At 45.0% G+C, this 27,400-nt stretch overlaps 1 protein-coding gene across 3 annotated transcripts in view; it reads left to right on the forward strand.

Annotated features, from left to right (window-relative positions):
- ANK1 (ankyrin 1) overlaps positions 1–27,400 on the forward strand; it is a 1,318,767-nt gene that overhangs the window by 796,301 nt on the left and 495,066 nt on the right. For all 3 annotated transcript variants that reach the window (XM_078666235.1, XM_078666236.1, XM_078666234.1), the window contains 4 exons: positions 2,514–2,595; positions 4,290–4,387; positions 21,128–21,352; positions 23,692–23,846. In XM_078666235.1, the coding sequence (XP_078522361.1) occupies positions 2,514–2,595; positions 4,290–4,387; positions 21,128–21,352; positions 23,692–23,846 (560 nt within the window). The remainder of the gene's footprint in view (positions 1–2,513; positions 2,596–4,289; positions 4,388–21,127; positions 21,353–23,691; positions 23,847–27,400) is intronic.

Raw genomic sequence — 27,400 nt, forward strand, 5'->3', positions numbered from 1 at the left:
CCTATCAGCAACAGGGTGCTAACACGCCAATTCGCATGTTAGCACCCTTTTTCTCTACGCTTCCCCTTGCATCTCTAATGAGATGCAAAGGGGGCGTACCAGAGAAAAATAATAGGAGAAATGTTGTTAAGCGACATTTCTCCTATTATCAAGGAGTTCGCTAACCCTGTTAGTGATAAAAAAAGCAGCGCTAACCGCGGTTTTTACACCTGGTATTTTCCTGACTTAGCCATGATATCCTATGGAAGGTGGATATCATGGCTAAGTTTGTGAGCCCCTATTATCAAGCTAACGCCAAACTTCGAGAGATTATCATTGGTTTTTCAGCGAAAATCTCTGATTTGGCAGTTAGCGCAAGGATTTTTATCACTTCTGAGATAAACCTTGCTAATAGCAAGTTATCTCTGCGATAATTTCCGGCGATGCTTAGCGTTAAAAAATTCGTTGCTAAGCATCGTTAGCGATAAATATCGCTAATCGTTGGTAATATGCCCCTTGGTCTTTATCTGCTATCTGCTAGGGCAACCAATTTTCCTTTCAACCTCTGCCATGCGTTACAAGACCAGGGTCAGTTTGCTAGATATACTCCTGCCTATCATAGTCTAGTCACCTGAGCCAAAAATGCAGACATTTCTGCCTGCTATTGGATTTATAGTAGGTCACCAATACTGGGTTGGTCTGCTTGAGCATACCCCTGATATACATGTTCTAGTCCTGTCATTCTGGGCCTCCCTGGTACTACGTGCTATCATTTAGAGCCATCCCTCCAAAACTAAAGGCTCCAAGAGCTGTTACAGAGAATTCCAATGGGAGGACTGGTAGGACTGTCCACGTCATGGTTAAGCTACTATTTCAAGAGTAGAGATGTCAGGAGCTGTCTGATACAACCCTGCTTGTCCATATATGCATGTCCAAACATCCCAAGCAGTGGGGTGCCATGGGTTCTCTGATAAAGCTAACTTTATTGGCTATGAGTCAGCTGACCCTTGTATGACTTTGTGGCATCTCTAACAGGTTTAACCTTGTCACCTGTGTGTCCGTTCAATAACCAAGGAACAGGGGCTAAGGTGTCCATTTGATCGAATTACTTTTCATGGCCATTCTGACAGAGCTCACCTTGTTGGTTATATGCCGATTTAGCCATTTCAAGACTTGTGTCCCCCAGTACTGTAAGATAGAACCAATCTTGTTAGTCAGGTACATGTTTCACCATTCCTAAATCCCCCCGATAATCTCTCATTCCCCCCATATAATCACTTAATTAATTAATTTTATCAGCCCAGAAACTTAAACCGTAAAGCATGGGAAATATTTAAAATCTTGACCCCAACCCCATAAGCTGTAGGTTTCTAAAGGCATTTAAAATTACTTGCATAAATCGTTGGTGCTGTGTGAGTGGGACGAGCTCCAAACCTTACCTTTTGGTGGTATTTTAGTTCTGAAAATATATAGAGCTCCTGTACTATGCAAGTGCAGTTCAGAAAACGTCAGGGTTTATATTAACCACACAACTCCCAGACTCTCATGTGAGATAGTAGAGGTCTGATTTTTGGATCTGTATAGCCTCCTATTTTAGAGGCATGCTTGATATTAATCCACTTCTCTCACACTCACTGTTGATTCAGTTGTATCTTGTGCAGCACTAGCCCTCTGTAATCTTATCCTCAGTACTACATCAATACTGTGGTGTTGGTTAGGGTCTGCCTTTTTTGCTGCTGGACTGATTTTGTCTTGCGTGGTGCTGTCTGGGTCTGTCGGATGTAGTGCCCCACTAGATCTGCCTGGTGTAGAGCTGTCCTGGATTTTGCTTGTCTGTTACTGTTACAGTTTTGTTTTGTGTGGTGCTGGTCTTGTTCTGTCTTTTGTGATACTGGTCTATTCTTCCTTTTGTGGAGTTCAATTGGTTATCTTGTGTTTGATGCTTGTCTGCTTGCTGGTGTTATTTTGAGCAAATTCAATTATGTTATTATAAGTAGCTCCACGCCTGTCCTGAGTGATTCATCAGTTTGATTGTTTGTTGTTGATCCACTTTTTGATCTTGTTTGTTGCTAAACCATATCAGGATTGTTTTGTGGAGACTGACTTCTTGATCTTGTTTGGTGCTGATCCACTTTGTAGTTTTGTTTGCTGTTGATCCATTTCTCAGTCTTGTGTGGCGTTTATTCACTCAATGGTGTTGTTGAGGGCTGAGCACTTCCACAATGTTTTAATGCTGATTCACTTCCCATTCTTAGTTGGTGCAATTTCACTACAGGATCTTGTTTGCTGCAGACCCATTTCTTTGTTCTGTTTGGTGCTGATCCACTTCCAAGTCTTGTTTGGTGCTGATCCACTTCCTGGTTTTGTTATTCCTGTTTGCTGCTTTCTCACATCCTGGTTTTGTTTATTGCTGAACCACCCCCTGGTCTTGTTTCATGCTGATCCAATCCTGCATTGTGTTTAGTGCTGATAACTTACCGGATCTTTTAATAAAGTTTACTCTTTGGTTCTGATTGTCTCTATTGATTTATCAGCAGGGTGGATTCACCAGCCATTCCCAGAATCCCTTGTGTCACCCCAGAGACTGTCGTCATCAAACCAGGGGAGCAGGACCAGGTAAACACATATGCCTTTATCATACACCCATTGTGCTATAATCACGCCTTGAACTTTCATTACTCCACCGTGTGAGTATTAAACTCAGGTTCAGTAAGTAGTAGGGTTGAAGCAGGTGAAGTAATTGCATGATCAAGTCTCCAGCTGACAAATGGGACAATGTTCGATGCTGCAGAAACCCTTTCTTTCTTTTTTGCAGTAGGTTGAGATATCTCTTCTAGAAGCGTGTACAGGCAACAATCAAATGTACATTACAGTGAAGGAACAACAAGCAACACAAAGTGTTTCGCAAAGTAACAACAGATATAGGAGCGGGACAGGGATTAAAAGTATTAGAAGAAAAACAACCCACCTCCAATCCAATGCTCTATATAAAGAGTCAAATACAGATGTTAATAAAAACCCCTATTTATGTAGAGTAAATCAAATGTTTGTCTTTATTTTTACATTCATGATTATAATCAATATATTAGAACATAGTAACTTATTCATAATACCTTACCAAAATACAACCGTCTCACCCTTACAAACTAAAACTCGTCACACTCACAGACTTCGTACATACCACTCATATCTAGCATATCATACAATGACTCATTAAAACTATCTCGTACCATGCCTTAATGACATAGAGCCAACATGAATCCAAGGATAATACATTTTCCCCAGATATAATGCCTGATAAAGAGTCAATCATTATACATTCGGAGAAACCAATAGCCTGAAAAACATTTACAGGTCTGTGTAAGGCATTGCCTCGTGCAGTTTATAGTATGGTTATTCACACAATTTATGACATGCAATTATCTATGTCCTCTGAGTACATGATGTTCCCTTGCAGAACTGTAAATGTTTTGTTTTTCAGGCTATTAGTTTCTCAGAATGTATATTGATCGTGTATAGGTTACTATGTTCTAAAATATTGATCATGAATGTATAAATAAAGACATTATTTGATTTAATCTACATAAAAAAGTTGTTTGCGTATTAACATCTCTATTTGACTTTTTTATATAGAGTGTTGGATTGGAGGTGAGATGTATTTCTTCTTCCAGAAAATGCCCAGAAAAAAGTGCTGGCATTATAAATGTAAACACTGGAAAAGAATACTAAGTTTACCAGACAATACAGGTGCATTAAATGTCGAAAATATACAAATATGTGGCTATCCGCTGCTTCCACTGAAAGATTTGCCTCTGTGCACTCATCTGCATGGGAAGATTCACTTGCAGTAAGCTCAGTTCCATAGATGGCATTGATATAGTATAGTGGCTAAGTTACAGTCCTCAGAACCTGCTGAACTGGAATCCAACTAACCCATTAAATTGCGTAGATCTTGGCAAACTATTTTATCTCCCTGTGCCCCTGTGTCTAGCTTTGTTCCAACTGTGGGCCATCCTAGCGAGAAATTTAATCCACAGCAGACTGGATTTTCTTGAAGCACTTTCCTAGTTGCAAACCGTATCTACTTTCATTAAATAGGTCTTAATTCATCACTTCCTGCCTGATAACTCCTCACATTTTGTCCTTATCACACAGTACAACCTTTGATTATCACACTCTAAGGCACTACTTAATGTTTTTCAATAACTTCCATATTTGAATATCATATCGTACAGAATCGTATATATATCTCGCAGTACGTTATCTGTGAAGTATTATTATCAGAATTGATTGTTACATTTCCTTGCCAGCTTTCCAAAGAGTTTGATGACGATTCGCTGATACCCAGCAGTCCAGCTACAGAGACTTCAGACAACATCAGCCCTGTGGCCAGTCCCATACATACTGGGTAAGTGATTTTGCACACAGGCTCGTATAGATATTGTGAACCCTATATATATACCAGGGTTGTTCGAAACGCGTTATCCTCGTTTGCTTGCTGTGACGAAATAAACATCTAGAAAAAAGGATTACGGGCTCGTCTGGATTCTATTGAACTTACTAGAATTCTGTTGTTTCATATATATATATATATATATATATATATATATATATATATATATATATACATTGATGTAGATATACTTATAAATCCACACACACACACGCACACACATATATATATATATATATATATATATATATATATATACATACTTGAACCATCGGCTTCTTTGCTGGCATGGTGCTTCTATGAGTGGTGCGTGACCTTGTAACCAAGCCCGGTTACTATTAATTTTCCAATTAGGTCGCACTCCGTTTTCCTTCGTTCTGTTGTGTAGATATTTATTTAAACAAACTTTTTCTTTTAGCAACCAAACAAACCACCAACGTTTCGGTCTCAACTGAGACCTTGCTCACGGTAACACCCCCTTCCTTCAACGCAATTTTAAACCTTTCTCAACATCATTACTTGTTTTGTTTAGGAGGGCATTATGGTAGTTGTAGATTGCATTATTACCTTAAATATTTACAATATTCACATGTTGTAGATGTTATTGAGTCACACCTTATCATTTCATATTTATGATTTTCTATACATTGCATAACTTTCTGCTTTCGCACTTATTCGCAACAAATTATTTTATCAAAGTATATTATCAGTCCAAAAAATACCGTACTCTAGTGGATATATAAGACACATGACCTGTCAAAATTTCCTTCATCCAGTGGAATTGCAGATCATGGCTAATTAATAATCATTACATTCTTATCCCATCATTTTCATTACTTTCATTTTGTTTTTTGTTATACATGTGTAAAGTGTGAATAACAAATTCTCCAGTATTAGGGGTGTCTTTCATAGATTCACATGCCTGAATCATTCCCCGTCGTCGGAGTGGGAGTCCCACGGTACATAAAAAAGTAATAGTATGCTAAAATATATATAGCAAATACCAATTATACCAAACCAGGAAGTAAAGTAGCCCCAGCTACAGTAGAAAAAACTTCCACATTAGTGACTATCCCTGTCATTTTGTATAGCCCAAACTGCAGCCAATCAGGCGACAGCACCCACTAGAAGGTTCTCCCCAGAGGCTCAGGCTGTCAGATTTTTTACCGCACGTCGTGTGAAGGGAGTCTCCCTGAGCTCTGCTCAGTTTCTTCATTTACTTCATATATATATATTAAATTTTGTGATGTCTTCTTACATGAAGTCTATTTGTTGACCCTGTGTCACTTGTGGAAAGCTGAGACCGTTTCCGGGTATCTTCACAAATATATGGATCATTTTCTCTGCCTGTTGCTGACATGGTAGGATGAGAAGGGGATGTTCTTGTGATTTGGCTACCCCCCCTTCTGATGTGGGAGGATTTTCTTTATTTATATGGCGCCTTTATGTTGCAGTGATGTTTTTGGCTTTACTTCACCAGCTGAGGTTGCTTCAAAAGTAAAGGGTCTTTGACCTACTCTGAGTCTGCCTCCCACATCTACGCCCACGAGATTTACTCTCAGGGGTTTAGACTCGTTCTGCGCACTTTTCTTCTGAGAACGTGCCAGCTGGTTGACAAGACGCTCTTTGTATTCTACGACGACAATCTCTGCCGTCACTGGTGCTCTATGGTGTCACAGGGCTACAGGATCCTGTTGACAGTGCCCTCTTATGCACTGGTTGTAAGTCGCAGGGAGCTGCGCAACCGACAAAGAGCTTCGTCGACAAACAGCCTCATAACCGAGTGCAATTTTGCCTCGTCGATGGTGAGCCTCGTCGACGACGAGTTTAGCCTCGTCGACGACAAGCCTCGTCGACCGTGATGGTGGCATCGTCGACGGGAAGCATCGTTGACGGCGAGGGGGGCTTCGTCGACGACGAGCCTCGTCGACGACGAGGGAGCTCCGTCGACTACGGGCCTCGTTGACGGTGCAGGGTGTCCCTCGTCGACGCTGAAGAGCATTCGTCGATGGTGAAGAGCAATCGTCGACGGTGAGGAGCCTCGTCGACGGTGAGATGCCTCGTCGACGGTGAGGTGCCTCGTTGACGGTGAAGAGTCTCGTCGACGGTGAGGTGCCTCGTCGACGGTGAAGGGTCTCGTCGACGTTCGAGAGCCTATTCAGCTGAAATTGTCAACTGAAAGCTTTGGCGGCGGTTGGCTCAATACCAGTGGGCCGCTGACAGTGGCCCTTCTGACATGTGGTCCATCGGCAGTTGGCCATTGGCACCCAGCATCTCTTGGCTGTCAACAGGCAGTTGGGGCCATTAACAGTGGGCACATCGGCAGTTGGCCCGCAGGCTTTAGGTCCGTAAACAGTTGGCCCATTGACGACAGTTCAGCTTAGTCAATAGCAGGCTCGTCGACGACATTCTAAGTCGACAAAGTACTCTGTTCATCAAACATCCTCAGTGATGGTGAGTTTTATTGTTGAATGTTGGCCAAGTTAAGGATCAGTTTCGTGGACAACAAGTAGTACGTCTACGGAGGGTTTGTAGACTGACAGCGTCAGCGGTCACATCCATAGTAGTTTAAGTCTGCAACAGTTTTCCTATGCGGACACTGAGGGTCACGTTTTTGGTTGACCTCTCTGATGCTGTACCCAGTCCATGGTTAGGTTCGTCGACGCTTGATTCAGTTGGGTTTATGTACTGTGTTCCTTTAGCCTACTTATTATTCGTAGCCTCCTTTCAGCAAGATCCTCCGGATGGAGTGATGTCTTTTTACTCGACGCCATATTTTCTTGGAATGGCTTAAGACTTAGCCAGACTCTTAGCCTTGGTTTCTTTGGGATGCCATGTCCTGTCCTTTGACGAGCTCTTGCATGAATCTTTATTATTCTATCCTCCGGCGGATTTTGACGGATTTACCCTTCTCATGTAAGGAACGGTGACGCGCTTTCGTCAAGCCCTTATCACCAGGATAGAGGCGGAAAGTTTTTTCTCTTTTAATTTTAGATTGGCAGAGATTTTGAGCTCTGCTTAAGCCAAAGATCGGCGCTGGTGGCTCTCTGGCAATCTTTTAGCTCTCTGGACACCATCAATTTTGACATAGGGGCACAGAATGTGCGTATCCATGAATACCCCTAAACTGACGCTTCTAGAATTTTTAACAAAAAGAATGGAAGGAGATCATCATCAACAAAGCACCGTGCAGTGCACATTGCATCTCCAAGTTTTGCAGTATTGTGTTGGGAAGTTAGGGTTGGAACAACCCTTGGTTCCTCGCCCACAAGTTCAAACTGAGATAATGGCCGTACCTTTTTATAGATGTTACTTCTGGGCCATCATATTGGCCAGACAATACCGCGCCTTCGGTTCTCTACAGTACGGGGATCAACCCTTTCGTGGTGCCCGAGGACAGTTTTCACATTTTATTCCAAGAAGTTCCACCCAGTATCTGGTATACAACTGTATTATTCGACTCTAAATCGTATACAGGAAGTCGTTTTTCCAGGAAACTACGACTTACTTTAGAGCCCATCCTTAGTCCATTCCAAGTGGGATAAGGGTGGAATATCTCTGGGATTTTATTTGGTCACCGATGCCATTTATCTGTGGGGAATTCTAATTGTGATGCCCAAACGGCATGCTCTAGAATTTGGCTATTTCTTTTCTGCTACGCCTTCATAGTGACCGCATTCACCTCATCTACGTGAGTCATTCACAAATTGACTTATGGATACATCAGGGACCGTCGGAGTGGTTCTGAATCTAATAAGGAGTTAGGTTTTTTCCTCTCAGTTCCTCATCAACTAGCTGGTCAGAAATGTAGCGCCGGATTTTTGTCATCTCTGCGCAAAAAATGTTCAAATGTTGTATCTCAAAAAGGTTTTTCAAATGTTACTGCCAGAGGACCTGACAAGTGCACTCGACCTCCAGAGTGTCAAGGTTCAGGTGCCAATCCTTCCTCAGCACGGGACGTGGCTGCTCTTTCCTCTAAGTTATAATCATTTTCTATAACAGGCCTATCTTTTTAGGACTCTCGGTCCACTCCACGTGATTCTTATCTAGATTCTGGCAGCCTATCTGTGTCTGCAATACATACGCATTCATCATTTCTGAGACAAGTTTATTTAAGAAGGATCACTCTTCTTAATAAGCAATCCAGTACATCCAGACTTTGCAGTCACTGTTTCAATGCCTGGTTTTTATCAATATACCATGTCAAGTCCTAATTATTCCTAGTTACGACACAGGATTTTCTAGGAACAACAATCAATGCAAATCCAGCACGGGTGTTTTGTCTCTTGCGAATGAGAACCCTGCAGCTCTTTCTTGCTGTTTCTTTTACGTACATTACAGCCTATTTCATTAGATTCTCGAAATTTCAACTGGCCATGACCTCCACCTGCATCCTGTTGGTGTCCTTCTGCACAGGATAAAGCTGCTAAAGCAACGGCATAAGCAGTGGTTTCAGGTCTCTGATTCATCTGAAATTTCAACTGGCCATGACCTCCACCTGCATCCTGTTGGTGTCCTTCTGCACAGGATAAAGCTGCTAAAGCAACTGCATAAGCAGTGGTTTCAGGTCTCTGATTCATCTGAATATCTCATTACAATCACTCCTCGATGCGAGAGGTTTTTTCTTGGGTGAATCCAAGACAGAAATTTGTACACAAGGTGTGTTTTTTCCTTCAAAAAGTATTAAATTGCCCAATCACCATAGACGCATCCCTCGGGGAGCACTCTTTTAGGGACTGAAGGTCTACGGGAAATGGAGCCCTCATATAAGGGGCTTGGTACATCATTCTGCTGAGCGAAGAGCCATATTCCTTGCCCTCCAATTTTGTTGCGCAATAATTTCAAGGAGACAACTGTACTGTGGCGCATAGACAATACAACTGGTATGCACTATGTCACTAAACACAAAGGGCTAGATCAGCTTTGTTGCCTCAGGAAGCCTGTGATCTATGGGCAGGAGCGATACAACGCACACTCAACTTTCTGGCGATTGCATGTTCCTGGTACAAGAAACAGTCTGGCAGGCACTCTCAGCAGGACGACAATTTCCGCTCTCGAGTGAGTTTTCTTCTAAGGACGGTGGATTCAAATTTCGGCAGAGGGGTGCATCCAGATCTGGTCTTTTCGCGACCAAGAGGAACAGCACATACTGGTTCTTTTCAAGTTGGCATCCCCACAAGGATTTACAGGGAAATGCGTTTGTCGTCCAACTGATCTCAATCTGCTTCCATTTTCCACCGATACCTTTGGGTCTCAAAGTTCTGCGGAAGAGCAAGATAGAGTGGTGTCGAGGATTCCTCTTTACCCCTGATGCCTTCGCCAAGACTGGTTTACTGAGTTTCTCTTTTTTCCAGTCGGAGTGCGAATCAATTCGGTCGTGTCCACCTCCGGATCTATTTTTCTTCCAGAGCGGCCAGGTTTATCACCCGGAACAGCCATCTTTGAGGTCAGCGGCCTAGCCCCTGATTACCTTTGGTTCGCCCATCTAAACATCCCTGCGGTTTGCAAGGAAGTGTTAGCCATAACAGGGACAAGGTCTCAAATGGAAATGTTTTTTGCGGTATCTGATATTGTTCGGCTGTACTTCATCCTTTTACTAGGATTGCCTCATGCAACTCTACTAGTTTTTTACTGGCAGCAGCTCCAGATGCCGACGAGATGGGACCACATCTTTTTATTCTTCAAAAAATATAAATCAATCCTTCAAAGGAATTTTCAGAATGTTTTTTCTACGCCAGTTCGTACATTACCATCGAGACATCTCAATGTGGTAATAGCGCAGTTCATGTGCTATCCTTTGAACCTATCCTCAGTGATGATCTAAGATGACTTAGAAAGGTGTCATTTTCTTTTTTATTGGCTTTGACTTTCCTCTATTAGAGTCAGTTAGGTTCAGGTCTTATCGATTCTTTAGCCTTTTCATACAGTTCACTATAACTCTGTGGTGGTTCGAGTTACTCCGAAATTCATACTTACAGTGCCTCCGGAATTTCTTTCGGATCGAGCCGGTAAATTTAAAGGCATCTTTTCCTCCACCACTATCAACAAAGGGGTTTTACATACACTTGATAGTAGGAGAGGTTTCAAACGTTCTATTTACAAGGGATAGTTCGGTTTCGCAGATCCGATCAATTAATTATTAACTAGGGTACGATTAGTTAAAACCCAACAGGATCTTGGCGAACGGTTGCATTATGGATCTTTGCTCCGATCGATTTTTTGCCATGCACAAGTTGGACAGCTTTGCTAGCAGCCCCTAGAGCGCACTCTACCAGGGCAATGTCTTCCTCAACTGCTCTGTTTGCTGGAGTTCTTCTCCAGCACATCGGCAGGGCGGCAACCTAGGTTAGCAGGCATGCTTTCACCAATCACTACTGTTGGTTGCAGCCCGTGAGACCGATGTTTCCATGTGTCAAGCAGTTCTATGTAATCTTTTCAACTAAGGTGAGCCTCTGTTCCCACCTCCTTTTTTCCTGCAGTCAGACGCTTCTGATACCGTTTTCAGTGTGAACATTCTTCACTAGATGCATTTTATCATGCTTCGGGCTATGTTAATGCATTTTATATATTTCATGATAATGTGCACAGTTTGACAAGCTGGGTTACTATGGCGTCTGCCTAGCAAGGATATTTACTGCTATCTACTCTGATTCAGGCATGTGAATCTATGAAAGACACCCCTAATACTGGAGAAGAACAATAGTTACTTACCTGTAATCTGTGGTTCTCCAGTATTGGTGTCTTTCATAGATTCACATGCACCCGCCCACCTCCCCTTCAGAGGCTCTTAGGATACATTGGTTTACTATCACTCCGTGCGAGAAAATCTGACAGCCTGAGCCTCTGGGGAGAACCTTCTAGTGGGTGCTGTCGCCTGATTGGCTGCAGTTTGGGCTATACAAAATGACAGGGATAGTCACTAATGTGGAAGTTTTTTCTACTGTAGCTGGGGCTACTTTACTTCCTGGTTTGGTATAATTGGTATTTGCTATATATATTTTAGCATACTATTACTTTTTTATGTACCGTGGGACTCCCACTCCAACGACGGGGAATGATTCAGGCATGTGAATCTATGAAAGACACCAATACTGGAGAACCACAGATTACAGGTAAGTAACTATTGTTCTTAGTTCCTATTTGGATCCTAAAAAAAGGGTTACAACTTTTTTTCCGTTTAAGTCACTAAAACTAATTAAAGGGGGCTACAGTCTTTTAAACTTCTTTTGAATCAGGCTTTCACAAACATTGTCCCTTATAAATGAATATACAGTTCCTCACTTTGGTTCAGGCCATGAGGGGTCAGCAAACGCATTTACTCCCTGCTTAAAGATTCATCATTTGGGGCAGGCTGTGATGTTTTTTTGCCCTTCAGAAATTGTGTGGTAAAGGATTCCAAACTAAGGGGCACATTAGGATGGCGGGCGGGCTCTGCCCGCCCGCCACCCTATCGGAAAACAGGACCGCCCGCCTTAAGGGCGGGGGTCCCGGGGGTGCCATTAGGATGTGCCCACCACAGTGGCAGGCACATCCTGTATTTTCAGCATTGTGGCGGGCGGTGCTCCACAATGCTGAAAATGCATTGCAACATTTGCATAATGAAAGCGGCAGGCACCGTGCGGTGCCTGCCGCTTTCATTATGCAAATGCAGGGGGGTACCATAGGTACCCCCCCGTGTGCACCCCCCTAATGTGCTTCACTCTGGGGGCCCGCAGGGGGCCCCCAGAGTGAAGTCCGCCTGCCTTTCCGTGGCGGCATATAATATGGCTGGCAGTGTCTGATGGACACCGCCACCATGTTATCCCTTTTCCGCCCCGGCCGCAAGGCGACCGGGGCGGAAAACAGGCGGGCGGTGTTTCCCACCGCTGCGGTCCCCTTCCGCCATCGTAATATGGCGGGGGGAATACAGGGAAGGATGGCGGGCGGATTGCCCCCGCAGGCTGGCGGTGGCTACCGCCAGCCTGGCGGGGGCAATCCGCCCGCCATCCTAATGGACCCCCTATATGTCAGATTTAGGAACACTTTGCGCCTGTGCCAAGTGACCAAAAGTGATGCAAACAGAGGCGGCTTCTGCCAATCTGACTTAGGGGGGCAGCGCGGGGGGGAAATACACCTACCTTTCTTCTGCTCTTGCGCTGCGCCTTGCTGCTCATCCGCTCCCTGCACTCCAATACCCAGGAGGACAGGCTCCCAGACTCCCCACGCAATTCCAACGCTGCTCTCATGCTCTCATTCTATTGCTTCCAGCGTGAGAGCAGTGCTGGGATTGGGCGGAGCGGACCAGTCTGACACTCCAGCCTATGCCCTAAACACATATATCTTCATGGAACAGCCTAGAGATATCCATGTGTACTTTCAGTGCCTACCACCACTCGCCCCTGCTGCTTTATTTTTCTTCTGCCTGCTGCGTTTCTGCGGTGGGGCGATGCTCCTCCGCCATAGCAGCTAAGCCCCCCTGAATACAAACCAGTGCAAAATGTTGATTTGTTTACTTTCCAGAGCAAAACTTTATTTGCGCTGGGAAGATGCCAAAAAATAACTCAAAGTGTTGCTGCTTTGCATTACTTTGAGGTACAGTGAGAGAGTGGTCCCAGTACGCATTTATTCAAACAAGAAACAAGTTAAGCAAAATATGGAAACATAAGCAAAAAACAATAGATGTTGGTCCACTGTTATTTAATCACAATGAACCCGCAGATACACTATTCATACTGATTGTATCACTTGTTCTGATAGCATTTGTGCCCCAAAAGGGTGAAGGTGGAAGGGATAGAGAGGGAGGGAGTTTGCTGGGAATATTTTTTTAAAAATATCTTTTTATTAAACAAAAAGGAACATAATCAAATAAAACATCAGGTGAGCAAATCTTGATAATATGGTGAGAGCATTACTGTCGATCATACAAATAATCATTACAGTATATATAGTAATTGGGATCACGGGGAATCCGGCGTTGCTTCATCTCTCAGTATCTTTGGGGGCACACATATTCCGCCCCGGTGACTATTCCAGGCCCCCCAGATCTTCCTCCATTTCTCAGGACATCCCCTAGTCACATATACCGCCTTCTCCCGAAACATGCACCAGTCCAGATCCTGAACCCACTTGGCGGACTGCGGTGGTTGGCTGGCTCCCCACAGCTGAGCAATGTTACGTTTCGCCACCATGCACGCCAACGTCACCCATTGTTTCTTATAGCCATTTAAATCAGTGGGCTCCCACACATTTAAAATACATCTACGGGCTTCCGGTCGAAGCTCCATCCCCAGTGCTTCTCCCATAATATCATGCACCTTCATCCAGTAGGTTTGTATCTCGTCACAATGCCATAAACTGTGTATGAACGTGCCCACTTCACCACACCCCCTCCTGCAATCCCTACTAGTCGCTATTCCCATCTTAACCAGCCTTGGCCTTGTGACGTATGATCTGTGTAGGATTTTAAGTTGCACCAAAATGAGCCTCATCTGGATAGCCACTACTCTTCAGGAAGAGACCGCCTCTGTCCAATCCTCATCGTCAAGTTCCAACCCATCTGCACCTCACGCATCTTTGATACTACCCAGCGGGTTTTCCATATTATTAATTAGCTTCTTGTAGATCATTGAGATGTTTTTTTCAGGGAGGTGTCCATCAAGTACTCGGTCCTCAAAGGGGGAGGCGTCCAGGAGCTTTGTACCCGACGGCACATGAGCGAGCAGGGCGTGTCTAATCTGGCGGTATCGAAAGTGTTCATTGGTATGCAACCTATACTGCTGTTGGAGTGATTCGAAGGTCTGCACACAGCCCCTCCCCCACACATCCTTAATCTGACTGATACCAATGAGGTCCCATTTGTCAAACCCCTTGGTACGCCACAGGCTCCCAAGCCTCTCCGAGTTAAACAGGGGACTAGCCATAGTTAATTTTCCTTCCCATCCCAAACCCCTGGTGGCCGCGTGCCAGACGTGTACCACATGCGCCGTCGGACCTGACAGAGCAAATCTCCCCGTTCTGGCATATAGAGCTCTGACTATGTCTCCACCCGGGGCGAGTCCTCGAGCCATGGCGAAGCCAGGGTCTCCAGGCGAGCCGTAGATCACATGATTTACTGCCGCAAGATGAGCGGCCCAATAATATATTTTAAAGTCTGGCAGCCCGATTCCACCATCATACCAAGGAAGAGTGGGTTTGACAAAGGCTATACGAGCTCTGCCGTCCCAAAGAAGCTGCCGCTGGAGCGCTTCAATCTCCCGAAAATAAGTCGCAGGCACAGGGTCCATGGAGTTTTGAAGTATATACAAAAACCGGGGCAGAGCCATCATTTTAAACAGAACCGCCCTACCAAGTAATGACAAGGGGAGGGCCCTCCATCTTTCCACGTCCCTTCTAAGCCGACTCAGGGGAGGTATTAGATTATTGGCATATCTCACTTTTGGATCCAGCGTTATATATATCCCTAGGTACTTAAATCCCACCTGCTCTATCCTAATAGGGCATGCCTGTGGGACGACAGGCGGTCACTGGATATGACAAATAACACAGATTTCGTCCAATTTATTGCCAACCCAGAATATCTGCCAAAAATCGCCAGAACATCTAGGAAATTACTCAAGGACACTCTGGGTTTTGTTAAATATAACAAAATATCATCTGCGTAAAGCGAGATTTTATCCTCCAAGTCCGACGTCCACCGCAGCTTGCATATTTACCGGTCCCACCGGACCCATGCCGCCAGTAGCTCCAGTGCTAACGCAAAAAGAAGTGAAGACAGCGGACATCCCTGCCTCGTGCCCCTTCCAAGAACAAAGTCGGCTGATTTGCAGTTATTTACAATCTCTCTGGCAAGCGGAGCGGCATACAACAATCTAACCCATCCAATGAAATCAGGGCCAAGTCCCAACTTAATCAGAACGGCAAAGAGATAAGCCCACTCAACTCGATCAAATGCCATGGTGGCATCTAGGGACACCAAGACCGATGGTTCTAATATCTTCGAAGAACCTCCCAATATTCCATGAAGTCTACGCAGATTCAGGGCCGTATTCCGACGCGTCATGAAGCCAGACTGATCGGGGTGTATGAGAGTAGTGATGACCTTGACCAATCTGGTGGCAAGTAACTTCGCCAGTATCTTGGGTTCCGCATTGAGAAGCGAAATAGGCTGATACGAGGAAGGGGACGTCTTAACCCTGCCCGGTTTATGGATAACGACAATATTCGCCACCCGTTGATCATATGGCAATTGCGCCAGGTCTCTACTCTCTAGGAACATGGCACGTATATGGAGAGCGATTTTATTAGCATTCAGTTTATACAGTTCTATAGACAGTCCATTAGGACCTGTCGCCTTCCCGGACTTGGTATCTCTAATTGCTTGTGCAACTTCGTCATCTGTAATGGGTGAGTCCAAGTATGCCTTATTTTCTTCTGACAGGCTAGGCATGGCTATATCTTTAATCATCTCTCCATTCTTTGTCTCTGTAAAGCTATTTGCAGGTGTATACACCTTCTTATAATATTCAGAAAAGGTATCTGCCACCGGCTGTGGATCTGTGATCTTATCAGGTCCCGACCCCTTCAACTCCGGTACCAGACGAGAGGCACACTCCCCACGCTCGAGCCAAGCGATTAATTTACCGGCCTTATCGCCATGTTCATATATTCGGCTTTGCACATCATTGTTTTGTGCAATTGCTTGTTCTCTAGAGAGGCCCTTATATTCATCTTGTTTCAATTTTAACAGATGCATGTCTTCTTGAGTCGCCACCTCTGCCACCTTTTACTCCAAATCCACCACTTCTGCCTCCACTTTGACCACCTCGGCCTGGTGCCTCTTTTTTTTCCCCACAATCAAAGAGTGAACCGCTCCCCGCAATACTACCTTGTATCCCTCCCAAAGGGACTGTGCTTAGTACACCGTACCTAAGTTGTCCTGAAAATAATGTTCAGATATCTAGTGCACCTCCTCTTTTGTGGCAGGGTCCCTCAAATGCCAGGCATTGATCGGTGCGACTCTACCCACTGCAGCTGTCCCATCTCAAGTTGCAGCCACACCGGGGAGTGGTCGGAAATGCCCCTCCCCAAGTGTCCTACCTCTCTAATTGTGTGTGCCATGGCCGCCGTAACCAAAATGTAGTCTAATCTAGACATGCTATTGTGTGCGGCTGAAACATGGGTGAAGCATTTCCGAGTTGGGTTATGCAGTCTCCAGCAATCCACCAGTCCCACTGATTCAAGAAAGTCAGGGAGCCACCTCAGTGTTGTTACCTGTGCACGTGGAGGGAATCTATCAATTCCACCATCCAACACGGCGTTAAAGTACATATACAGACAAAAAGGTAGCTGTCCTACCCCCTAATTGTCCTGATATACCAACATATCTGCCCCTTTGGTCTGACCATGTGGCCTGCAACTCGAACGGGCAAGAGTTTTTAAGCAGTATACCAACCCCCCTAGAACCAGACGTAAACCCAGCATGCGCAACTAATTTATATCCCCCTCTGTGCAGAGCCATACATCGATTTACAGCCAGGTGCGTCTCCTGCAACAACACCCCCTCCGGGGAGTATCTCCTAACTATCTGATTCACCATCCCATGTTTGATCTTGTCCCCAGCCCATTAACATTCCAGCTCAACACTTTCACCCCGGATCCCTGGTTAGCACTCGACATCTACCCCACACCACCAACATAAAATTAGGACACTGTCCCCTGATGCAAGAAAAAGGAAAATAAACAAAAAACAAACCGAAACCCCTATCCAACTCACAAAACTAGACCCTCCACCCTGCACCCCTGCATGTATATAACACTAATCCCCAACTAACAGTGTGTCTGTCGCCCTTAATCTAATCTAACGTTAACTAAAAGTAGAAAACAGAGGAGGGCCAACAGGAAGACCGGCCACCCACTTCTCCCCCCCCCCCCCCCCCCCCCCACTCGCCACCCCTGCACGGTTTCATTCTCAGACATTATACAAAACAGAGCTAAACAGGGGAATATTTGCAAACCCCATTTCAGCCCCGCAACAGCTAACGGCGATTTAAGACAATTGTGTCGATATGAACATGTTCATTGTTCCTCTGTTTCTTCTCAATCTTGACTGTCTGTACCAGGCATGTGAGTATTGTCTAATCGGCCACCACCTCCAGTTTATCAAAGAACCAAGCCCTCCCGTTAAGTTCCACTCTGAGGCGGGCCGGAAACATCATGGCATATTTTATACCCTTGTCCCTCAGTTTCCTCTTTACCGCCATGAAGCTTTGTCTTTGTTTTTGCACTGCTTGAGTAAAATCTGGGAACAAAGAGAGAGTCGCGTTTTCGAATTTTAGTGGAGGTCCGGTCCATACCGTCTGAAGGATCACATCCCTGTCCTGAAAATTCAGCACTCTGGCAATCATAGGACGGGGAGGGGCCCCTGGCCTAGGTCTACCTCCCGGAATTCTGTGGGCGCGCCCGACCGTGAAGTAGTTACTCAGACCCTTAGGTTTCAAGTGGTTGAGAATAAGATTTTCCACAAATAGATCCGGAGTTTGCCCTTCTGAATTCTCTGCCCCCCCAGTATACGAATGTTACTGCGCCGTGCCCTCCATTCATAATCATCGAGCTTGCGATCGGTGAGAACCCTCGAGGCCTTAAGATCTCGCACCTCTTGCTGCAACAAGTTCACATCGTCTATGAGGCTAGCTGTTTTAACTTACAGCGATTTGACTTTCTCACTCGCCTTTGTGAGGTCTGCTCTGATTAACCCCATTTCAATTGTGACGGTATCAAGCTTGTTGTCTAGAACCTCCATTTTCTGGCCCAGGGAAGTCTGAACCCCGGTGATGGCCGCCATGAGATCCGCCAGCGTCGGCTGGCTATCAGTAGGAGCTTCCTCCGTCCCCCCGTGGGGCCCTCCTTTGGATCGAACGGGGACCCTTTAGGTAAAGTGTAGCGGTCTAATTTATTAGACTGGATATTTCTGGAACCTCTAGAGACCCTGGGTTGGGATTTATCCAAGTCTGCTCTTGGCGCCATATTGCTTTCTGATAGTGTGCACGTCTTCTTAAACACTATCGGTGAGGTCGCGGTACACCCCCTATTCAGAATGTCAAACACATAGAGGGCCGTTTCCAGATGCAGCACGTACACTTCACCCGGCCGAATCCAGTCAACACCCAGGGTCACTTCCCTTAAATTTTATAGCACCCAGAGGATTGTGTTGTTATTCAGGGGCACCCCTCCGCCTCAGTTTCCTCTCCGCTGGCAAGGGACGTACAACAATAGGGGTGTCACACCCTGCTCACCACCCAGTCAGACCCCACAAAACAGCCGGCCGTCGCTCATATCTTCTGGGCAATTCTTTATCTGGCACCTCACAGCTCTCCACAACCGCGTGTCCGAGAGCGCAGACGCAGCTCACCCCGGGCGGGAACAGGGGTCTCCAACAGAAATGGCACCACAGCCGCGATTATCACTAAGGAAACCAGCCAAGGAGATCAGCTCAGTTGCCACACCAGTGCGCTCCTCACCACCCTCAGCCTCATTTCTTCCCGCATTGGGCCTCGCGATCTGCGCCCTCAAAGCAATGCCTCCAGTCGGTGTTTCCGGGCCAGGCTGCCGCGTCAGGCAGCGTCCTGTTCACTCAGGTGCATTATCCAAGGCGGCTAGCGGGGAGCGAATCTGACCAGTCCCCCGTAGATAGAAGCAGCCTCCATTCATATGTGCCCGCAATCAATCAGCGCCATCTCAGCGCTCACCGGGTAGCCCCCAAGTCACGATCTAGCTGGGCACCCACCGGCAGTATAGCAAGCAAATCTTAGTGGGGTCAGCCTCATGTCCACGCCCCCCCTCGCCACCATCCAGGTAACCTGTCTCCTCAGTGGGGGCCCGCCGCTCCCCTCAAACCAACTGCAACACGTCTCGCGGACGGGCCGACCCCACTCAGTCCCCGGCAGCCGATGTTGTTGCACTGGAGGGCAGCCACAGCTCCACGCGAGGCCCCGGTCTGCAGTGGAGGTAGGCCGCAATCTTTGCTCGAGGCAGCTCGTTCGACCCCCCGCGGGCGTCGCTACTATTCCCTCACCGTAGGGTCTGTTCGGGGCTCAGGATAGTTGGCAGGATAGCGGGGCAAGCGAGAGGGGTCGGCGGAGCCAAGCTCCTAAGCGGCCATCTTGGTCGCCGCCGTAGCTCCTCCTCCGTGTACTGGGAATTTAAAGTGCAGCTGGATAAGTATCAGGAAAGAATATACAGTGCTGGTCTCGTGATCCTCATCAAACGGAATCGATACGCGGCTTCTCTTTGAGCCACAGTAGATGCAACGAATGTCATGAGTTCACATAACCATGCTTGAAAGCCTTCGTGAATATATTGTGCTGAAGCGCAAGCTGGCCAGTTTGGAATGTTTTTACCCCACGGTCTCTTAGGTGGCTGAGAAAACTTAATGGGGGTCTTCCTCAGGACAAAGGGGTGATGAGGAGGAGGGGGGGCATCTAGGACATAAACAAAAAGGGACATATTGGTCTGAACACAGAAAAATGATTTACAAGGACTACGCAAAAAGGACAAGAATTACCGTGAAAGAGACTCACGGCGGGGTGATTATAGTCACATGGGCGCGTAGGCTCTACAGTAGAAAGAACGGAATTGCATACAAATGACCTAAAGCAGGCAAAGTTAAAAAAAATCAAAAATGGGGGCGGGCTGTGCAGCCTCAAGTGCAGTACTAGAGTAAGGGCTGGACTGTCAAGCAAGAGCTTAAACTTACAAAGGGGGGGAGTAACTCGCTTGTCCCCTCAAGGAAACAGCCAATTAAAGGCCACCGTAGTTGGCCTACCAAACCCTTCAATCTAAGAATTAACTAACAAAAACAAAACCCAGTGTTTTAAAAAACCAACAACTTCCCCAGTATAAGCAGCTCATACTCGCAACCCGATGGGTTGTCAAGAAAGTACCTGAGGGCGGAGAGAAGGATCGTCCGATCGTTGTCGGTCATCTCTGTGAAAAAGAAGAAAAAGTTGCATCAGGTCGCGCATGGTACAACCTATGGTGTTTTGATCCTAAGCCCCAACTAATAACATTTGTAGAGAGGGCTTCCACCAAAAAATAGGCCTCTTAGAGGGAGAGTCACAGTTGGAGAAAAGTTCTTTATTTTCCAAACATTTCAAACTTTGTAAGTGTGCTGCACTATACAGCACACATACCAAGTAGGACACGTTTGAAAGTATGTCTGAGCATAGTATTTTGTGCTGAAAGAGTGCCTTTCTGGTACAGAACCTATGTTGGTACCAATACCTTTGTACCTCAGGGAAAAGGTGTGTGTGTGGCGCAATGCACCATCATTTTGTGCCAGTGCGTGAAAAGTGAGCTGCTATGTCATATCTTGATATGGTGGTATCCTACTCTCTCCCTCAAGCAATGATGCGCAGCAACTTTGGTTGTTGTGCTGCATTGCACAACTTTTACAGTGAACATGCCCTTTGTGTTTAGCCACTGAGAATTTTCCTTCTTCCACTGTTTCCTTTCTACATTGTAGAACTATAACTTTGGGAGAAGCCATATGAAGACTGTAGGCAAGAATGCATAGCCTGATATTTTTGGCAGATCAGTTGGCGCCTACTCTATCCTTTTAATGATCCTGTTGAGGTGTTATTGAGTGAGGGAGTTTTGTGTAGCAGTCTTACTAATGTTTATGATATAAAATCTTTGAGAATTTTCCTTTCTTTTTGTCAGGTTCTTGGTGAGTTTCATGGTTGATGCCCGAGGTGGTTCTATGCGTGGTAGTCGCCATAATGGACTGCGTGTGATTATCCCACCACGAACATGTGCCGCACCCACTCGCATTACGTGTCGTCTGGTCAAACCTCAGAAGTTAACCACTCCACCACCACTAGCAGAGGAAGAGGGACTGGCAAGTAGGATCATTGCACTAGGCCCAGCTGGAGCTCAGTTCCTCAGGTAAGTATGGCAATGGAGACCAGACTAGTGCAGATGGCACTGATAATGATGGTGTGGAATGCACTATTGATGTAGGTGGGATCGGCCAATTTGTGCCTTGTACTGGCGCCAGTAGTTATATCTGCATTGGTGATGCTTGTATGCTGTGTTCCCTCATTACCTTACACATGTTCCATCATTCTGATTTTCTCTCATTGCCATATTGCCTTTTAGCTAGCCCAAGTCCCCTCATCAACTTCTACTACCAAATTCTCTTAATGCAGTATTCTATCACGCTTTTATCTACATATAACCCTCCTCTGTCACCATACTTTCATATTGCTGTGCTTCATTATTCTTAACAAATCTGGGATATTCAGAATACTCAGGTCACTGTGTTAACAAACCACATTTATGATTTGTGCTGCTGATCACCTGCACCTATATTTGGATTACATTATTAACGTTCAAACAACCAGGATTCAGAAAGAGGCAGAAGGACCATTCAATCAATGACTTCAACATCTTATCTACATAGAATACATGCTCTACCAGTCATACACAGAACATATGCTCTACCAGTCAAAAATCCACTTTCAGTGCCTTGAAGTCCCTAAGGGAACAAAACAATTGATGGCTGGCTACAATATTTGCCTTTACTCATATGAACAATTGGAATGCTGCTCATATTATTTCACTTCTTTGGAGCTAATAGACTTGTAATTATCACTTGTGGTTCATTTGTAAAGGTTTTTTATAAACCCACACACTAACAAAAACAAATATTTTGGTATGTTTTCTGTTGATGAACCTATCCATCGTTGTGTGTTCTTCCATTAGCATTTCCATCATTCTTGTTCCATAACTGTCCCAATCATCATATTCTCATATCGGCATGTTTACGCATCAGTTTTTCTTGTGGTCATTACCCTCATATTCTCTCCTGAAAATATTCACCAGCGACCTCATTTCACTAGAGACAGATTCCCTTATTACCGAGGTCTCTTAATGTCCTGTTGCCCCTGTTGTTATTATTTTTATTGTTATACTCCCTTATTAGCATTTTCCTCTATGGCTGTGTTCACTTCCCCACAAGGTCCTGTGTTGCAATTTTCGCAAGCACCATATTCGCTTGTTGCCAAATTCCTTTATTACTATATTCCCTTTTTTCACTATACCCTTTACATATGTCCTTATTCTCACATTTAGATTCCACCATTTTGTCCATTTGCCATGTCCCCGCATCACCTTGTTCCTTGAAAGGCCCCTCCCTTGTGTGTGTGTGTGTGTGTGTGTGTGTGTGTGTGTGTGTGTGTGTGTGTGTGTGTGCGCGCGCGCGTGTGTGTGTGTGTGTGTGTGTGTGTGTGTGTGTGTGTGTGTGTGTGTGTGTGTGTGTGTGTGTGTGTGTGTGTGTGTGTGTGTGTGTGTGTGTGTGTGTGTGTGTGTGTGTGTGTGTGTGTGTGTGTGTGTGTGTGTGTGTGTGTGTGTGTGTGTGTGTGTGTGTGTGTGTGTGTGTGTCCGTGTGTGTGTCCGTGTGTGTGTCCGTGTGTCCCCTTTCTCCTTCCAGACTTCTGAGGACCCGTGGAGGTTGGCGTGCACACCGGCGGAGATAACCGGCAATCACAATGCGTACACAGGCTGCAAGAATACGCACGCTCTCAGGAATCACAAGACCAAAGGAACCACTATTCCGTTGGTTTTGTGATTCCTGAGAGCGTGCGTATCCTTGAAGCCTGTGTATGTATATATATAATTTAAAAAAAAATTTTTTTGACTTGCCGCCAAAAACTCTGGATCGCTCCAAGGAAAGCATGGACCACAAAGTTCCTTCTGATGTTTATTAGGATGACATGTTTCGACTCCAAAGGAGCCTTGGTCACATGACTAATATATGTAGAGAGAGATATGCTCTTATTTTGCATGTTCCCTTTATAACCATTCTTCTTTATCCATATAGGGCCAGATGTAGGAGGCCATTTACCGACCGGTAACGGCCAATTTCGGCCGTTACCGACCGGTAAATGGGTATTTGTGATGTAGGGGGCCAATTTTACCGATTCGGTAAATTTACTGATTCGGTAAAATACAGTATCGGTAAAATACAGAATCGGTATTTCAAATACCGATTTTACCTACATCTCCCACATTCTATTTTACCGATTCATAAATACCGAATCGGTAAAACTCGGTATTTATGAGTCGGTAAAATAGAATTACCTACATCTGGCCCAAAGTCTATAATATCATATTATTTATTGCCATCGCTATGTTACCCTTATCTCAAGTTCTCCCCATTTCCTTGTCTGCTTTTTATCATGTTTTTTTATTTAAATTTTCTCATGGTGTCTCTTTTACTGCAGTCCTGTAATTGTTGAGATCCCGCACTTTGCTTCCCATGGACGTGGTGATCGGGAGCTTGTGGTTTTACGCAGTGAGAATGGCTCCATGTGGAAGGAGCATCGTAACCGCTATGGTCAGAAGTACCTGGACCAGGCCCTTAATGGGATGGATGAAGGTAATAATAAAGGCAACTTTCACACATCATTCTCATGATGCAGGACAAGTGGAGGTCATAGAAGCCATTTGATGGGAGGGTAGACAAAGATGTTACTTGTAGCCCTAATCTTACCCAACTCTTTGATGGGCATGGAGGTTGTTTGATGGATGTAAAGACCACATGATTAATGTAAAGAAAGTGCGATTAAAGTGAAGACAGTGCCAGAAAGAGAGGGTGAGCGAGGGAGCCATGATAGAAACAGATGCTAAGAATTCATTAGAGACATTAACAGGAGAGAGCAGCCACTGTGTCAGTAAAGACCATGATAGCATTGAAAACCATAATGCTCCTTGAGTTTGGTAGTATGCATGTCGACGTTGTGGTTACTGGTGGTTGTTGCTGTTCTTAGTGGCTGTGCAGCTCTTGGAAGCTTGTGCTATCCATGATTGTGTGTACTACCACTTCAGTTATGATATCACCTACAGCTGTACTATCCTAGGTTTCTATGCAGTTCCTAGAGTTGGGTGCCCTCTATGGGGATGTGAAGTTCTAGGAGGTTGATTCTATCTGTGGTAGCTGACTACATCTCTTATTCACAAAGTTTTTTGTCCATTAGTGTTTCTTATTCTTGGCATCTTCACTCAATATTCACTTTACTGAAGAGATATAATCATGTACATCAGTCTTTGGTTTTCTGTCATCCATGCAAGTCAAATAGTTTACAATAGGACACTGGATATTCAGTACTGCGGAAACACAGTTCAGTTTACACACATGCAACAGGAAGATTACAATAAATAGCAACCTTGAACAATGTGCCAAATGTTGTCCCCAAACCACAAGGTATGAAATTGTAAGACACGTAAGCTGCACTCAACAAGACAATTCACTGTGGCACCTCATCATACCTAGAGAACAAAGTTTAGGACTTAAAAATCAGAAAATTCAGGAAGAAGAAAATGATGTGCTAGACCTGATATTCCCCTTTGAGATGGAGCACTATCTCAGTCCAGATTGGTCAGGCTCAATCCTTCACTTCCACCAGGGACTGAAACCCCATCTTTTCAAGAAATCCTTCCTATCTGGGCAACTACTGAGATGCTGTACCATGCCTAAAGAGTTACATTTCTCATTATCCAGTATTGGAGTATCTTTCATAGATTCACATACCTGAATCATTCCCCGTCGTCGTAGTGGGAGTCCCACGGTACATAAATTACAAAGTAGTAAATAGTGTATTTCCATAGGCTATTATGGTAGCAACCATATACTCTATAGCCTATTAGTCTCCTTTTACAAAAAAGGACCAAACTGGAAACCTAACCAATCAGCAGCTAGCACCCTCTAGAACCTTCCCAAGAGAGGCTGAGTCCCTCAGATTTTCACCGCACTTCGTTGTGTAAGGGAGTCTCCCTGAGCTCTGCTCAGTTTCTTCAGTTTTCGCAGAAAAGTCTAATTCAGATTTCTTTAAGAAGTATGTCTGATCAAAAAGGTTTATTTAGATCCTGTAAATCCTGTTGGAAGAAGAGAGTGCATGTGGGCGATGCACACAAGTATTGTATTTATTGTCTCTATCCCAGCCATGAGACAAAACAATGTAAGATATGCCGCACCTTCTCAACCAAGACCCTGAGGGATAGAGAAGGAATACTTCTAATATGGCTATAAAAGAAGCAGTCTGCTTCCTCTGATGTGAATAGCGACACATACTCTATGTCACACAAGAGGCCCAGATCGCCTGAGGGTCAATTTGAAGAGAGAAATAAGCATTCTAAAGTCTCTCATGTGACCAAGGAATCTCTTTTAAGTTCAGAAAAAGTTTATTAGGACAAAAGAATTACAACAATGTGCAGAATATAAAAACAATGAAGGCAGTAGGTTCATATACAATGTAACAAGTGGGTTTAGAAAATAAAGAGAGTATAAACATAACAAATAAGAAATGCAAATACAATCAAAAATAGTGATAACATAAGCAATATTGTACAAAAGAAGGTATAAATAGAAATATAAATTAACACAAAGGAAGTCATGGAGGTTTAGTAACTTCTTGCTGCAGAGGTCTAGGGATAGTAAAGCATCTAGCATGAGCGTCAATGAATAAAATGACCGGAGCCCATAAATCAGAGCGCTTGGATGCCAAATGTGATGGATATACAAATGTAGTGTCTAGCCGGTGATTGGACCAAGGAATCTCTTAAACAGGAGAAACAGCCAAAGCTCTCCTCAGAGACTGGATCCCCTCAGTCTCCAGGAACATCAAAGAAAAACCCAGAGTCATCCAGACATTCCAAAGGTAAAACTAGCCACAAATCTTTTCCGGCGTCAAGTTCAGTGTTGACGCCAGTGTCTACTTCGATGACGATTACTGTGACTCTCTCGTCGTCGTAATCGTCGACGGCATTAACCATGTCGACGGCAAGTATAAATGGATCCATTCTGTCAACGTTGCCTTTATCATCCACGACTACACCGTCGATGAGAGTGAAGACCTCATCATCGGCGAGCCTGTTGATGAAGCCTTCGTCGGCGAAGACATCAACAATGACACCATCGTCGGCGACGAGACAGCCGGCGAAGAATCCGTTGACCACAATACCATTGTTGACGACGACACCGTCGTCGACTGAAACTGTTCCAGTGATGACAATCCTACCAGCTGTGGCAATACCGTTGACTATCACTGGTTAACCGTTGACGAGAATTTCTCTGTCGACGATGGCACCTACCTAAAAAATCCAGTTTTTTATGCAGCTCCTTTAACCCTGTTCCAGCAATCTGCGCAAAGTCAATTCAGGACACCAAAGATTTCCCTGCTACCTCCCAGCCATCTTTTCGATGTAGAGGATTCAGATGAGGACGAAGGCAAGTTTCGAGCGGCACATAGTCCTTCTGAGCTGAATGTTAAGTATCAAGAGAAGTATGATGATTATGATGATGAAGAGCAGTATTATCAGCATTATCCGGCTCCTCCTGCTCAATATCAGCAATAGAAATATTTCGAGCAGCCTAGGCAGCAGCCTGCACAATTTTTTCCAGCATTAATTCTAGACCTTTAGAATATGTTGGCGGATTATAAAAGAAGGTTTCCTCCTCAAGAGGATAATATCGTAGCTCCTCCAACTCTGCAGGTAGCTCCTCAAACACCGCTACCTCCACCTCCTGCCATGCCTGGGTGGGCACCATGTCCCATGACTCCTCTTCCTCCCAGAGAAGACCCTACTACATCTGAAGATGAGCAGGAAGAAGGAGAGATACCAGACCGTCCTCCACCCACTGATGAGTGGGATGACTACATAGCACCAACGCCATCCCTGCCACCTCATCATCCTTCAGACTCGCCTCCGGAGGTTATCGGAGGATTCCGTAAGCCGCTAACAGATTTCATCTGCCAACAATTGTGCATCACTTGGACTGTTTCCTCTATGATTTTAAAGACCAAGCAAGAAAGACGGTCAGATCAATACCCATCATTGATTAAATTTGGCAGGAAGGAATCAAAGTCATGAAGGCATCTGCTTCCGTGGTTCCTGTGTTACCAAGGTTGGACACAAAATATAGAGCCCCTGAGG

The sequence above is a fragment of the Lissotriton helveticus genome, chromosome 11 (assembly GCF_964261635.1).
Source record: "Lissotriton helveticus chromosome 11, aLisHel1.1, whole genome shotgun sequence".
Classification (NCBI taxonomy): domain Eukaryota; kingdom Metazoa; phylum Chordata; class Amphibia; order Caudata; family Salamandridae; genus Lissotriton; species Lissotriton helveticus.